General features: G+C 35.2%; 1 protein-coding gene across 1 annotated transcript; it reads right to left on the bottom strand.

The window, feature by feature from the left end:
* Positions 1–3,179: 3,179 nt before the first annotated feature.
* On the bottom strand, positions 3,180–15,003 carry LOC149909163 (acylphosphatase-2). The gene is made up of 3 exons (XM_090101406.1): positions 14,833–15,003; positions 13,740–13,866; positions 3,180–3,321 (listed from the first exon to the last, which is right to left on the bottom strand). Exons 1-3 carry the CDS (start codon positions 14,891–14,893, stop codon positions 3,207–3,209), a joined length of 303 nt encoding a protein of 100 aa, XP_089957532.1. The 5' UTR covers positions 14,894–15,003; the 3' UTR covers positions 3,180–3,206.
* Between the last annotated feature and the right edge of the window lie 1,125 nt (positions 15,004–16,128).

The raw sequence follows: 16,128 nt of genomic DNA on the forward strand, positions 1-16,128 counted from the left end.
TTCCACTACACAACAAATCTATAAAATCAATAAATGATTAATGTTATAGAATTTAAGTAGATACGAATAGCAAATAGCATTCGATATCGCAGCCGTAGTTAAATCAACCGTTTCGTTGATCGTCTGGGCTATAAATTAAACGGCACCGATAAAATATTAAATAGGTAACAATGTTATTAATGAAAAATAGCTGATCTAAACATGACTGCAGCAGATTGCGTACCTATAAACACAGCTAATTTCTATAATTCACCCGCACGCCGGCACACAAACAATAGGCGCAGTAATAATTTGATAGTAGTCTTCTCGTCTCAACGTTTTCAAACAGAACCCTCCAAAATATTATCTAGTATCGTCAAAATATATCATCTATATTTTATTTTTAGATTTGGTCTTGAATATTACACGTATTATCTAATAGTATATTGGTAATTATGCTTTACACCCACTCTATCCTTACATTCCTGTTGACCTTGGCCACAGTGGCTAATATTCACTATGTAGATATATTTCTTTATACAGTAATTCTTTAAAATGTTATAACTAAGCATAGGTTTATAAGTTATAACTCCAAATAAATATTATTGTGCTTTATACATCGCTCTCGTGCAATAGTTCGAGCATTGTTAGCTTAATATGCACTTTCCTAGAGAACAAGTAGGTACCAATAATAATTCTAAAATAAGGACTATATTTTGTAATATAATATATGTGGTTGATAAGAATATACTTAATTACAATCTTCTTTATAATTATTATAAAGAAGATAATTTACATTATTTTTTATACAGAGATAAGCCTATGTAAAATTATTAAGGCATGAATTGTATTATGTAGATACCGTATCAATGCATCGTAAGATTTTATCAATTTTGGAGCAATTTTTCAAGATCAGTGTCAATTGATACATAGAACGTAAAGCTAATACAGAAATAAAATCAAGATAAAGAGATCTATAAATCACACGTTTGTTTGATAATCGAGTTATAAGACAGTAAAAAACAATGCATCAACCTTGCATCAACATAATGTGATCAGATAATATTATATCAGATAATTTCCTTTGAACTTTATCAAAAATGATTTGCAAACTGACGGCTTTTGTATCAATCAGCAGTATCTTTATGTTTGTAGAAATCTCATATTTATGATGATTTTCTTATGAAGTGGAAATGATAATTCATACTAAGTATTACTTACCTACCTTTTTCAGATCAGAACACAATATTTAAACTGGAATAATATAGTACTTGCAATCTGTGTTTTTTAATTCAAGCACCTTGTTTGATCATAATACATTCGTATGTTACTGTTTATAATGAACTAGCTTTCCGCCCGCGGCTTCACACGCTTTGTCTAAAAGATAATAAATTATATACTAAAACCTTCCTCCTGAATCACTCTATCTATTAAAAAAACCACATCAAAATCCGTTCAAATGTTGACGAAGTAAACTCTGCTCTTTTACGCATATCCAATTGGTTTAATGCTAATAATAATTTACTATTAAATAACTACGAAATACTTAAAATTGTGTTGATTTAATCTGAACGCATTGTTATGTTTCATATCTATAACTAGCTACGCCCCGCGGTTTCACCTGCGTGGCTCCGCTTCGATTAATATTCGATAATCGATAATCGAATGGGCCATCGCCTTCTTCGATAATCGAATGGGCTCTCTAAAACCGAAAGAATTTTTCAAATTGGACCAGTAGTTCCTGAGATAAGCGCGTTCAAACAAACACACTCTCAGCTTTATAATATTACTAGGTTTCCGCCCGCGGCTTCGCCCACGCTGCAGTCAAAGAAAAACCCGCATAGTTCTCGTTCCCGTAGGTCAATCCGGGATTGCGTCATTTTCCCGGGATAAAAAGTAGCCTATGTCCTTTCTCGGGTATCAAAATATATCCATACCAAATTTCATGAAAATTGGTTCAGTAGTTTAGGCGTGATTGAGTAACAGACAGACAGACAGAGTTACTTTCGCATTTATAATATTAGTATGGATGTATAAGTAGATGTAGATTCATTATTATATACGTACACTAGCGGTCCGCCCCGGCTTCGCCCGTGGTACCTACATGTTTAAACTATCCTATCTCTCAAGTTGGATCGAACTGCACATGATGTGCGAATTTTATTTAATCGGTTAAGTGGTTTAGGAGTCCATTGAGGACAAACATTGTGACACGAGATTTATATACATTAAGAAGATGTGTGTCCTATAGCCACATATTAAAGAAAAAGGTGTTAAGGTTATAAGCGATCCGGAAGCGGCTAATAAGCCACTTTACTTCAGTTGTCTCTTTTTCGGTCGCGATATTAATTGAATCATAGGTACCTTCTTAATTTGGCGTTTAATCATGCACATAATAGTCACTTGACTGCCAAATATTTACCGACTTAGATTTTTAAACAGAGCTGCAGGCTGCAGCTGTGCTTATTATCAACATGGAAGATTCTAGCAACATCTACATTGCATAAAATAATAATCCTCAATCAATATTATGACAACAATACCTATCTATTCTATGAATAGACTCCAATATGAATTACGTATTATAAACGTCAACGATACAAGATAAGATATGGTTAAAGAAATTAAACAGGTAATTACGGAAGCAATCCCGAGATATGTTAATATCATTAAACAATAACATATAGTTGTTTATTATTTGTCTTTTACGTGATATTCTACGTTATGTAAAACACTATAAAATCATGTCATGCTGTTTCTAACTCGAAAGGTTGAAAGTGAAGTCCCGTAGATATGAACCGTGGTTACAGTTCGATTCGAACTTAATGGCGGTTCGGAAGTTTACTTCGAATGCACGAGCGCGCAGGTATCCGGGTAATATCTAAAACAGTTTTCTGCGCATCAGATCGTTCGATGTTCCGAGCCGCCACGACCCACGTACTGTATGCAATGTGGTATGCAAAGAGGATATAATCACTACGTTCGTGGTATGGGGCAAATCCATTTCACACGAGTTTCAATAATCTTTAATTGTTTATCTACGAGCAAACAGGATATTACACCTTGCTGGAAGAGGAAAATTTCGTCTACATGTTCAACAAAATGGTTAAATCATGAAATATAATAGCCAGAGGTAACCAGGTTGTTTGATAAAGATGGTTATCGTGTGGTTATGTAAACCAGTCTATTAAAACAATATGAAATATGAAAAATATTTATTAAACAGATTAAAAACGTATGCTAAAGTTGTTAAAAGCCAGTCGCGCCACATATTCAAAGTTTGATAAATCACACTTCTCTATTTTGCTATCAGGAGATCCTTTTGTGCTCAGCCAATCGATCCTGTGAACAAAGAAACACAATTTAAAACTAAGGTTAGATAAACAAAGAATATGTGAAACCATGCAAGACTATTTTTCCAGAAATGGACTATTTTCACATCCACTTAAATTATAGGGTAAAACGACTGCCTAGATAAAATTTGAAATAGGTGGGCACCATACAAATATAGGACTTTTATCCATTGGTAAAATTTTAATCGAACCTTAAAAGGAAAAAAACAATACCATATATATTTAAAAATAATTTGGAAAATCCAAAAGTGCACGCCTCATATTTTTTTTTTAATAAATATTTATTAATTATTATTTTTGTTTATTTAATAACAATTAAACCACATCGAATCAGACCCTGAAAAATGAAAGGGTTCTATTCCTGAGCATACTCAAGCGTAAGAGAAAAAAAAAGACTCGATTAGTAAAGTATTTCGGTCGCTATCGTGTTAACAAGAAAAAGGATCCGCACATACAGACACACGGACGTCCAAGACAGAACTTTTTTAAACTGTTTTTTAACTAGTTTAAATAACAAAAATGACATCAAAAATATCATGAACGTTAAAAATAGTGTTTTTTCTTAATATGTGTGTGTATGTATTATCTTACAAGTGCAATGTATGATACATAAAGACATTTTTAGTTTGAAAAATCAGATGTTTTGCGCGAAGTGACAGTAGTACCCACCTCAACGCTTCGCTTATGAGGCGTGCAAAATACATCAGAAAGTGATAAATTTGGCAAGATGCAATTCAGCATAAACAAAAACAAAAACATTGCAAATGTATTTTTCGTGAAAAATCATCCTTATTGTTATAATTTATGTAAATCGTTTTGAGATTACATTGTTTAAAAACAATATTAATTAATTACTAACAGCTTTATATCGCTGGCATTGAGGTGACAGGCAACTAATTGGAATACGGAACTGCTTGGCTGCTTCCCAATAGTATAATTAGTGTGTTATAGGTTACATTGTGAACAAGGTTAGGTTTTAGGCTGAAAAACATTTAAGAGCTATGTTTGTGTGTGTGTTTTTTTTTTAAATTAATTTAGTAGAGTTTTCTTCTGATGGTCTGCTACGCCCGTAGATTGCCGAGTGCCCAGTTTTTGTTAAGATTCAGACATACAAACAAAATTTTAAATATCTACCTTTTATCTATAGGAAGTAGGATTTTCTTTCAAACTCAAACTACTTATTCTTTGCGCTTTTCTCTTTTTCTAGGGTTAAAAAATGTGACTTCAATGTTCGTTAATAGATTCATTAATTTGACAAAACAACAAAACACGTATAAATAACTCACTAGAGTCGTGATTTGCGATTGTATTGTAATTGTTACCATCGAATCCAATAGAAATGTATTGCGGATATAGTCACGGGCAATTTGCCCGCTCTTGTTTTATTTCTAGTTCCAACGACCCCCTTCAGCTTTTGGCGGAAATTTTAGAACATTTAAAGTCCCGATTTTATTTCCTCATCCTTAACAGTTCGTTCCTGCATTCCTTATTATTATTATTATCTTTAAAGCAAAGGCACTACCTCTGCACATGCTTTTTTATAAAGACACCCGTCATCACAGGGTTTTGTCTCAGCCTCTGCAGGAAGGTAGTCCAGAGACTTCTCTGCGCATGGCTGGGTGGTGATTGCAAGCCATCAGACAAACCATAGAAATAAAAAAAGACGTGTGGCACTCGGGGACAACCGCGGTAAAGCATGCCTTCAAGCCAAACCTCCGAACCCGTCGGAGTGGGGAGCGTGAGGTTTTTCGTTACGGAATTTCTGGATTCGGTCCCCACGCTCAAGGCCCGCGATAGAAGCTATGCAATAGCTTAAAAACAAATGAACATCGCGCGAAGCAAATGGAAAAAAATATATTTTTTCGACCTTCGAGATTATAGGTAATATAATATAATATTGATGTTTTGCATTAAAACAAAACATGTATTATGTGTCGAATAAAACACACAGCGTTGGTGAAGAAAGCTGTCTATGAATCCTATATATCTCTATGAAAAAGGGTCACCTTACCGAATATTGATGGATTTTTCACCTCACTAGCAAGAGCGCGTCCCTAGTATGTCATCTGTCATCGCCAATTTGACATCACCTTTGAAGCGCTGTCATCTGCCTCTGCCGGCATAGCATCTTCATCAGCAAGCAGTAAACTGCAACGCTGTGTGTTTTATTCGACACATAATACATGTTTTGTTTTAATGCAAAACATCAATATTATGTGTCTTTCTAAAACACACAGCGTTGGTGAAGATGTGTTTGATATCTGCTGGTGAAGAAAGACATACAAACGCTATGTTGAAAATAAATTATCTTGTTAATATTGTAATACCTAAGAGTATTAACAACTTAAATTTCATTCCTTTCAGAATGTTAAATGAACCTCTTGTATTGTAAAATAAAGTTATATTTTAAATTCTAAAAACAATACAAGGGGGTTATGTATAGGGAATGCAAATCCGTTTACTTTACAAAATCCGGATTTTGAAAAACGGATTTATACAATAATCCGGAGAATCCGGATTTAGCGGATTTTTAATGAAAAATTTAACTTTTCCGTTTGAAACGTTTATTATTATGTAAAATCAATAAAAAAACATGAATCCTAGTTAAATCAAATGTATTTATATTTTTCAATACCTAGAAATTAACTAGACAAACTCTAAAATTCTAATAAAATTAAAACTTTTACACTTTGGTAAAGAAAAAACATAAAGCAGACTCCTTGTCACATCCATCAGACATACTTAAACATTATAACAAAACATTTAATATTTTCTTAGATAATAGAAACAATATAAATTGCAAACAGAGTTTTCATCATATACAAACATATAAAACGAAACAGCTTCAATTTTCTAAATCAGTAAGCAAAATCCTATTTTGCTTTTTCATTCTTTATTAGTAATGATGACAGTCTTTCCATCAGAGTTCTTATTTTTATCAAAATCAGTAATAACAAAATTCAAATTTTCATGAACACAATGAGCAAACAGATTATTACAATATAATCTAAAATTACTTTTGTTTTTGAGACATAAAATGAGACCTCAAAAATGACAATGCGTCTAATGTAGTGTCATTTAACCGGCTGCGAATTCGGTTACAGATGATTCCTGCTGCGGAAAAAGCTCGCTCTGATTCAACGCTTGTCGGTGGGTTGCATAAAAGATGTTTGTAGGCGGCCTCCAAGTATCGGCCTCGCGAACCACTTTCCTCAAATAATGCCATTTCTACCCGCACTAAGCTGAGTATGTCAGTTTCTGGCTGCCGTCTGGGCACATTTTCTTCCCCAATGCCAATCATTTTTATTTTTGTTAATTCCAGATCCAATTTGTCTCTATAACTAAGATGCTTAGATTCAGTCAATTCGCGTTGTCTCGATGTTGCTTTCGACGATTCGACTGTATTAGCCTCAGACTCAGACACTTGAAGATTATTTCGGCTTTCCAAGTCCACAGTTTTACAAATTACTTCTTCTATTTCTCAGCGTAAGCTGAAATACGTTCCAGTCGACGCTTCGAATGGTGATAAATTGTTGTAAACAAAAGTCAACAGTAATGCAATGTGATAAGATCTAAATTCAAACGTATTATTTCTAGGCCCGCTTCGCGACGTGTCGCGATTCGCGCCAAATTCGACTGCTTGCGATGCACTTACAGTGCCATCTATCGTCTAACGCAAGAAACATTAGAACCTATAAATATTGTAATACAGGGTGTCTCATAAGTACCCAACGATTTCAAAAGCGTGTCTAGACTAGCCGGCGCAACTGATGGGAGCGGTGAGTGCGGCATTAGCTAGCGCGTTCCAAGAATTTTTAGTTGCCGCCATGTCGTTCACGGGAGAGCAACGCGGTTTTTGCGTTCGCGCCTATTTTCAAAACAATAAATCGACGGCGCCTGTATCGTCTCAATTATCGATTGAGGCATATTGATGAAACGCCCAGCAACTCTACCATACTCTCATGGATCCGGAGTTTCAACACTACCGGAAACACAACAGGAAGCAAGAAATCTGGGCGCCCAAGAAGTGTAAGAACGGATGAAAACATTGAGTTGGTGGCAAGTTCGGTGCGACGTCAACCTCAAATAAGCATTAGGTGGCCATGCTACGCAACTTTTTCGAGCAAGAGCTTCAAGAATGTGAGCATTATAATGTCAGGACATGGTTCCAACAGGATGGAGCCAAATCCTATACAACTAACCACTCAACTGAAGCCCTACACCAATTGTTTCCCGAAAAAGTCATTTCAAGAAGGGGTGACATTGAATGGCTCCCCAGAAGCCCGGATTTGACGCAACCCGATTTTTTTATGGGGGTATCTTAAGTCAAATGTGTATGAAAATTCTTCGCAAACTTTGAACGACTTGAAGACCAACATCGGAGAAAAAATTGCGTCCGTAGATAGACCTCTTCTTCAGAAACTTTCACCAAAGACTCGAAGAATGTCGGCATCGTAATGGACGCCATCTCAACGATGTAATCTTCAAAAAATAAAAATTCCTTTTGTTTTCTATTAAATTTGTCAATATTATATTTTAAAACCAATAATTAGTTAAATTTTTTGCATCATGAAATCGTTGGGTACTTATGAGACACCCTGTATTGTGCTAATATGTTCGAAAAATCCGGATTCCATTCTTTAAATCCGGATTTAAAAGCCTATTTAAATTCGAGCAAAATCCGGATTTATCGGATTTCGGGTAATCCGGATTGCATTCCCTAGTTATGTAGCAACAACAAAAATAGTTTTTCTTTCATGTAAGAACTAACCATATATCCTCTAAATTTTAAATTATTCTCCTCAGATAATCATAAGCCAATACTAATGAACTAAGTCTTAGAACCTAAGAACTGATTAATTATTTCTCTGTATCTTTGAAACAAATCAAAGTTCAAATAATAAGATAAAAATAACATTTTAAAAATTATAACTCAAAGGAAGATCAATGTCATCAAGGATAAACAATGGAGCCTCTAACGCTAAATACTACAGTAAATAACATCTGTATATAAAATAACTATAATAACCAATGTTAACACAACTGTACCTTAAGCATTAAGCATGTTTGTTACACATTGATCGTTACTATGATCTTAAATTAATTACACTGAATAAAATAATTCATTAAACAGTTTAAGGTTACCTTAAAGTAAACCAGACTCACTGGCACTGGCTAAATTGACTGATTGACAGTAAAACTTTATAAAGGCCTGTATGGTCTTTCCATTGCCTCAACGGGTAGGTGCTCTTACCACCTTCTTAAAGCCACTGCTGGACAGGGCTGCTACGTTTACTGTCTTTAAGATCTGGAAGGACCTTATCTAGTCAGAGATAAAGGTTTGTGTTGCAAGCTTTAAGGGTCCGCCCCTTTATAGACAAGAATCAATTATCTACTTTTACGACTGAAAAGTAGTCCTTTGTTACTTGAACCATCCTTTCCACATGGGTCACTGGGCATATTTATGTGTTTGGGTGTCCTCACAACCGACCACCTGATGGATAATGTGTTGTTGTATCCATTTTATATCCAAATTTAGGTCAGGTTATAATCTTCTTTTGCTGTGATAAAAAACTTTATTTTGAGATCTTCAGAAGTCATGTTCATGTCATGAGCTTCTCGGTCTGACCCCAATAATAGCATAAAAGCTCCTGAGGGAACAGGGTCAGCTTGCTTATTATAGACTTAAGCTAATTAAATAGAATCTCTGTGTACTAGATTACAAGGATTTTTTTATTTTTTTTTTATTAGCATTGCATTCTTTGCATTATGGAAGTCACCTTCTGCTTGGAGGATCATATGTTGGCACTGTGGGGGGGCACCACAACTTAACTGCCCTTTCTCCTTTGTTTTACAATGGGCTGTTTCCTCCCCCCCCCCCCTTTTTCTGACTGAGCAGTTGGGGGATAAGGCCATTCACCAATGGTCTGAGTGCTCATGACTTCAGGGTTAATAAACACCTATAACCATAATAGTCTTAAGTCTCTTTCGTAGAATAACCCTAAGCCATCTTTAGGCGCTTGACGCCGAGTTGCGGAGAAATGTCCGTATATTATTATTATTTATTATATTAACCATAAGCCACCCTTGGGTGCTATGTATCTGCCCCGGTCCCGGGGTGCGAGGTGCGCTAGTACACTTGTAGGATTACCCTTGGAAAGGAATATTCAGTCTAGGCGTCAGCTCCATCAACGACTGCAGATGTCGCAAAATTCGGAGCGGGCTATGGCAAATACGCCTTGGCACTAAAGCACTCCTTTGGGTAGCGACATGGTCCATATCAGGAGCTTCCGAAATATATTTCCTGTTGTACAAGGTAGGAGAAGCCACTCCGGTACAGGTTGATTTCTTGAGCGGCAATCTAAACCAAAAGCCATTTAGGCGTCTTGGAAGCGTGCCAAGAGTTATCCTAATTTCTCAGCTAGGTAAAGTTACTCAGTTGTGAGAGCTAAGGGAGTTAGCAACCTTTGTATTTTGATTTTTACCTGATTGCTAGCTTGGGCTAAAGGATGTGCGCCCATTTCAATTTGCTCAGAAGCAATAAAGAATTGCATACCTATGTATACTACATATAACTCAGAAATTTTTGTGCCAAGTCCTTTGCTTCCCTCTCCACTTCTCTGACAGGTAAGTACTGTTCAGATGTCCTACTCAGCCCGCATCCGCGGCATCTGAAGTTAGGAAGTGAGAAACTTGTTCTTTACAAAGACATTTCTGTTTATGTTTCTTTTCCACAACTCTTAAGTCTTGTATAGCATGTAGAGGGATAAAGCCTTTCTCTCTTGGTCTGCTGTGAGCGAGACTCTAGAGAAATACCTGGAGGCGACAACTGTACAGTCTGCCACCTCTCAGTGTGAGATGTATAGAACTGTCTGCAACTCTTTATTAGGGCAAGACATGATTACTGTCTACAACAGTATGCTTTATCTTTGAGGCTTCTAGGACTGGCAATAACACAGACATATTTTCTAAAGTGTCATCCATGAGGCACAAGTATCTAGATTTACAATGTACATTTTGTAATTGATGTGCCAAACCTGTTTTCCAAAATCTCTATGGTCTCCGCGACCTGAGAAGTTAAATTGGAACAATCCTTGAAGACAAAAAGATAATTGTCTAACTAGAAAGGTGTGGCCCAATCTGTGGCTTTACTAAAATCTCCATGGTCTCCGAGACCTCTGAAGTTAAATTAGAATAATCCAGGTAGTTTAACTAAATGGGCAGTCTGGAAGAGATCACTGATAAGCGATAAGGTCACCTTATGTGCTATGTATGTTTCCTTTTCTTTTAATATTATGATATGATTATAAAATTTGTAACGGTACATAAAACTGTTAAATAAATAACTCAGAAGGCTGTGACCCTTCTTGTGACAATCAAGCTTTACCAATATCTTCATGGTCTCCGCGACCTGTGAAGTTAAATTGGAATAGTTCTGGTAGACCAAAAGATAATTGTTTAACTAAACCAGAAGGTAATGGACTTTATGTGGCTGTAATGCCAATCAAGCTTTTCCAAAATCTTCACAGTCTACAGGACCTGTGAAGTTAATTTTGTATTGGTCTTAGTAGTTAGACCAAAAGTTAATAGTTTAAATAAAACAGAAAGCGGGCACCTTCAGCCTGTAGGGTCTCCGCGACCCATTTGAAATGGCTGCCATATGCGGGCAGAAAATAGGCCAATGATAACTGATTGTACAAGTCAATTCTGGCTTTATAAAAATTTAATTACCGTTATAACCTGTGATATGTATCAAAATTACCTGGTTAATACCTAGATGTCTCAGGTTGAATATCAACCTGGCGGAGCCATCAGCTTTTATTGCCAGAAGCATTTCTGAATGTAAGTATGGCATATATTTTTCTGGAATTTTCTAAACCATTTCCTTCAGCACCACTAACCATACTAATCATGACTGAGGACACCTTTCTTCAACATATTTTCAGTACATATCTTTGTAGAAGATACAAATAAAAAATACAAAGATCTTGGTCACTTTACCGTTGATATTATAGAATTGTTATCACACCTGAGTGTGTTAATTCTAAGGCAAGCTCTTTCACTTAAGTAAGAAAGGAATTAGAAAAACATCAGTATCATCGGTAACATTATAACTAAGAAAGATATCATTCAACTGTTCGGGGATATGGTAAATATGGGTCCTTGATGATGACAATGTATATAAACATATCTACATCTCCTAATATGCAATGTCTATTTCTTATGATTTTTCAATACTTATTCAAATAAGTACCCATAGAATCAAAGCTTATTCTGGTATCAATTGACTATGAAAACACGCTCTTTATGTTAAGAATTATTTACCATAAACTAGGTAATCTCAACTTGTAGTAATCAGTACCTCATACTGAAAATTGTGTGAGACCACTGTTCACATTATACATTCTATATCATATCTTAAGTAATGTAAAATCTATATGTGACATGTTTGATACATGATAGATATTGAACTTATATTATAATAGTTAATTAACAATTTCTTCTCTTTAGAATATTGTGATAGACAGGTTTTGTACCTATCTAAAATATAAGTACCTCTTAATTGTCTTGAATTAATTGTGTAGTAGTGGGCACTAAGTAGTAGGTACTCACTTTTGTTGAGGTAGTTACAATTGAATGGTCAAAGTGATTGAGATACCTCACTACCTGCTGCTGGGGCTCGTTAGTCATAGGGAATCATGGTCGATTCCATAAACCTAAGTACCTTCTACCTAGGTAGCCTAACGATCTCTCACAATTCTGGTTAAAAGCAATACTTGACACAGTAACCAATGTGCCTGTGTATGATAAAGAAACCCGATGATAATATAGCGATCTCACTATAGGCATGCATTGTGTTTTATTATTAATTACCTACATCTAAATATTGATGTATTTGTGTCAAATACTGTGAAAATATGTATGCCACGTGTTGCATGGAATTCTATGCACGAGTCCGGACATGTTATGACAAGTCTGATTGTACTTACGGAATTTCTCGTCTCCCGGTCTCTTGGGCAGTGACGAACCATTGCTTCTCTCGTCCTCCGAGGACGAAAAAGAGTTCCCGCCACTATTATACATACCAAAGCACCGGTTTTCGAATTTTCTTCCGACAACGTGGTCTTTTGTGTTTCGTATTGGAACTAATTCCGTTCCTAAACCAATTACTACTAAAATTTAACGCTTTATGTGTTTTATTAAGGTAAAAGTAACTTAATCTGATCACTTTTACTAGAGATAAATACTAATTATATTCTGCGCGATGTTATTGCGCACGAATTCATAAACGCTATGCCGGCAGAGGCAGATGACAGCGCTTCAAAGGTGATGTCAAATTGGCGATGACAGATGACATACTAGGGACGCGCTCTTGCTAGTGAGGTGAAAAATCCATCAATATTCGGTAAGGTGACCCTTTTTCATAGAGATATATAGGATTCATAGACAGCTTTCTTCACCAACGCTGTGTGTTTTAGAAAGACACATAATACATATAATAGATAATAATATTAAGCTCTACATTTCCATATAAAGCTTTGATGTTATTTGTTGATATAAGTATTATTGATATAAGTAATTTCGTACTTTACGTTATCTATTAATAAAATCAATCACTTTAATTTTAAGTGATAACGATTTACACTGTTAACGTCTGCTTTAAAACCTATTGTGTAGATAAGGTGTTAAAAAAATAAAAGTTATCATAGATAGATATCAAAATAATTCTTCCGACTCATCGATCGATTAATCAGCCACTGCAATTACTTACTTAGGTACTATGACTTTGTTCGCTAATTCAAATTCAAATGTGAAGTAACCGGATAAAAAGTAGGTACCTATTTATGTAGAAATACCACAATTCTAGATTAGGCCTAGAAAAGTTGTATAATAACTTTTTTTTATACTTGATAGGCAGGCGTGTATGACCACTATCCCGCCTGATGTAAAGCGGTGATGTGATCTATGAAGGAGCGCGTCTGCCTAGAAACTAGATGAAGCCTATTCACTCTAGACTAGACTACCTAACTATTCATTGTTTTCACCATCATTTGTTTCCATATAAATTCTTAGGCTTAATTTATCAGTACACTATTATAAAGATAGAAAGTTTGTAAGGATGTATGGATGTATGGATGTTTGTTACTCTTTCACGTAAAAACTACTGAACCGATTACAATGAAATTTAGCACACATATAGAGGGTAACTTGGATTAACATATAGGATGGTTTTTATCCCGGAAATCCCACGGGAACGGGAACTATGCGGGTTTTCCTTTGCAAACGCGAGCGAAGTCGCGGGCGGAAATCTAGTTAGTACATAATAGTGAAAGAAGAGGGATCTTCGAATTCGAAAAGAGATGAAATAGAACATTGCTATAGAACTTTTAAACCTATTATGCTTACATTTTATCCAAGCTATCTTTAGTGCCTTGTATCCTGCCAACAATGGTCCCTTTCTTAGTGTTCTTCACCCAACCACCGATGCCCAGTTGTTCTGCCATTTCCTTGCAATATTTTGTGAAAAAACATCCTGTAAAATGTTGAATACATTAATTTTGATTTATATATGAATACTTGTTTTTTCCCGCGGGTTTGTCTGCGGGTGAAATCGTGCGGTACAGCAGCTAGAGCTTTTATATATTTTTCAGACCGGCCTTTCATTTTGAAATCCATTTCAATAGCATATGATTTATGAACGCTATTTATATATTGAAAGACAATAAATCATGGCTAACCCAGTTCGATCCTCCATAGTCTATATCCCTCGTTGACCCAGTATCGACCTATTTTTGGTGGTTCAATCAAATTTATTTTAAATATGAGTACGTTTTTTATTTGCACGCTCAACTCTTATTAAAATATCACATTCATTTATATATTATATGCGAACTTGTGTTTGTTTTTTTTTTGTTGGTTGCGACATCAATGGAGCAATAATTATTATAATAATATGAGGTTAGAGATAGCGTGTAGGCTAGCGTAGCCTAGGATTAACTATGTATTATTTTAACGCAGTAAAAATCTCACTCCCATTGACCATACGGGCGCGGAAACCGCGGGCGGAAATAGGGCGGAAAGCTATATTCATATTTTGAAGAAGAATGTATAATTATTTACTTGTATAAATATTTCTGGCGCTTATAACCGCTGATATAATAAAACCAACATTAAATTAAAAATACTTACCAATACATTTTATCTACGGGGCGGGGGCGGAAAGCTTGTTAATTATAAAACTGAGATCAAGGAATAAAATATAAATGTTGTTTTATACCTATATTTATATTGCCAGGTTTATTCCGATAGATTAGTTTCTAGAAGCGTATAGAAAATTTTCAGTCTTAGGCCGGAATAATAAATTGAAACAGATAAATTTCTATTAAAATTTACTAATTTATTGTTATTTAATAACCCAATTATAATGTTTATTACCTTCAATTCGACCTTAGAAATTTTGCCGCCAATACAAACACTTTCATTTTTTTTAATAACCCACCTTGAACCTGACCGTGAACTTCAAATTCCACAGACGCCAAATAATTCGTTTCTGGTCCCATCTTCACAAAACCACAAACAATAAATTCACAAAGATTTGATTTTTTTATACAATATAAATATTTTACACAGCGTCTGGTAAATAGGTATTGCTTTCAATCGATGTTCCTGACCACTGTAACGCCGGTAATAGTCCGCTGCCAGATTTACTTTTATTTATATATTATTGACTTCAAGTGCTATGATAGATTCGAGCTCAATGTTATTGGCAATAAATACGAAACACTTTCAGCTTCAGAATATGATAGAGCTATCTGAAATCTACGTTTCCATTACCGTAAACCTCATTTTACTACTCTTATGAAATATTGATGATTGAAGACTTTTTAATTACGATAGAGACATGTAACATCTATTTAATATATTTTATACCAAATGATATGCAGAACTCATACAATTTGCAATGGCTTTTTTTATTAAGGTGAAATGACAACGATTGTTGTTTGTTGGTTTTAGTGTCTACTTTTTTTATTTACACACTTACGTATTATTCCCAATACACGTTTCGTTATAACTATTTCTAACTACAATTTTACTACAAGTAATTATTGCGCTTATTTGTTCGTTGAATATGTGTATTTTTAGAAACTTGTAAGATTCACCATTATTATGTGAGTCCAAATTAAACCCCTAGGAGCTAGGAACGTACCGAATTCTGGTCATGGCCTCTGTATCATGTCAGCAGTCAGACATATCTTTAAAGGATATCCTTCGTCTATGTACTGTGTATCAATTTAAAAACACAGCAGATAAGTGCATATGTCCTGAAATACAACTAAAAGACCATGTACCCATATGAATTAAAACGACGTTGAACGGACGTCGAAGGGGCAACCCCAGGGGCGTGGAGTGGTCGGTTCCGGTGTTGCAATTACAAAATACAATTACATGATTGGTCACTGATTGAAAAATCAACTTCCTAATCAACGGACCCTTACGTCACGTTATTCTATATTATGAGATACGCCCTTTCCGTATTTACTTTGCTATATTGGGACTCAATCTCAAATATTTTTTCAATTATACTTATAGTCCAGTCTGTGGGGAAATGTAAAAGCCTCTGCTCTACAAAGGTCTACAATTCCGTCGCTTGTTACTTTTTACCTTTAAGACTTACCTACAGAATAATCATGTATGCAAAAAATGTAGGTAATTTTGTCTTCTTTGAACCCCTCATAGACACTTTTGTGATTTAGTAAACAATTGAGAAGTTATTTAAAATATACCTAATTTTAGC

This window comes from Colias eurytheme, chromosome 4 (assembly GCF_061535395.1).
Source record: "Colias eurytheme isolate Ceu_HAF_F1 chromosome 4, ilColEury1 Martin Lab GWU primary, whole genome shotgun sequence".
Classification (NCBI taxonomy): domain Eukaryota; kingdom Metazoa; phylum Arthropoda; class Insecta; order Lepidoptera; family Pieridae; genus Colias; species Colias eurytheme.

What these genes read in the sequence shown, in the direction of transcription:
- LOC149909163 (XM_090101406.1), bottom strand. Translation starts at nt 14,893, where the DNA reads ATGGGACCAGAAACGAATTATTTGGCGTCTGTGGAATTTGAAGTTCAC. An exon ending in AGTTCACGGTCAGGTTCAAG is followed by an intron (nt 13,867 to 14,832) that starts GTGGGTTATTAA and finishes AACATTTTACAG; the next exon opens with GATGTTTTTTCACAAAATAT. An exon ending in AAAGATAGCTTGGATAAAAT is followed by an intron (nt 3,322 to 13,739) that starts GTAAGCATAATA and finishes CTTTGTTCACAG; the next exon opens with GATCGATTGGCTGAGCACAA.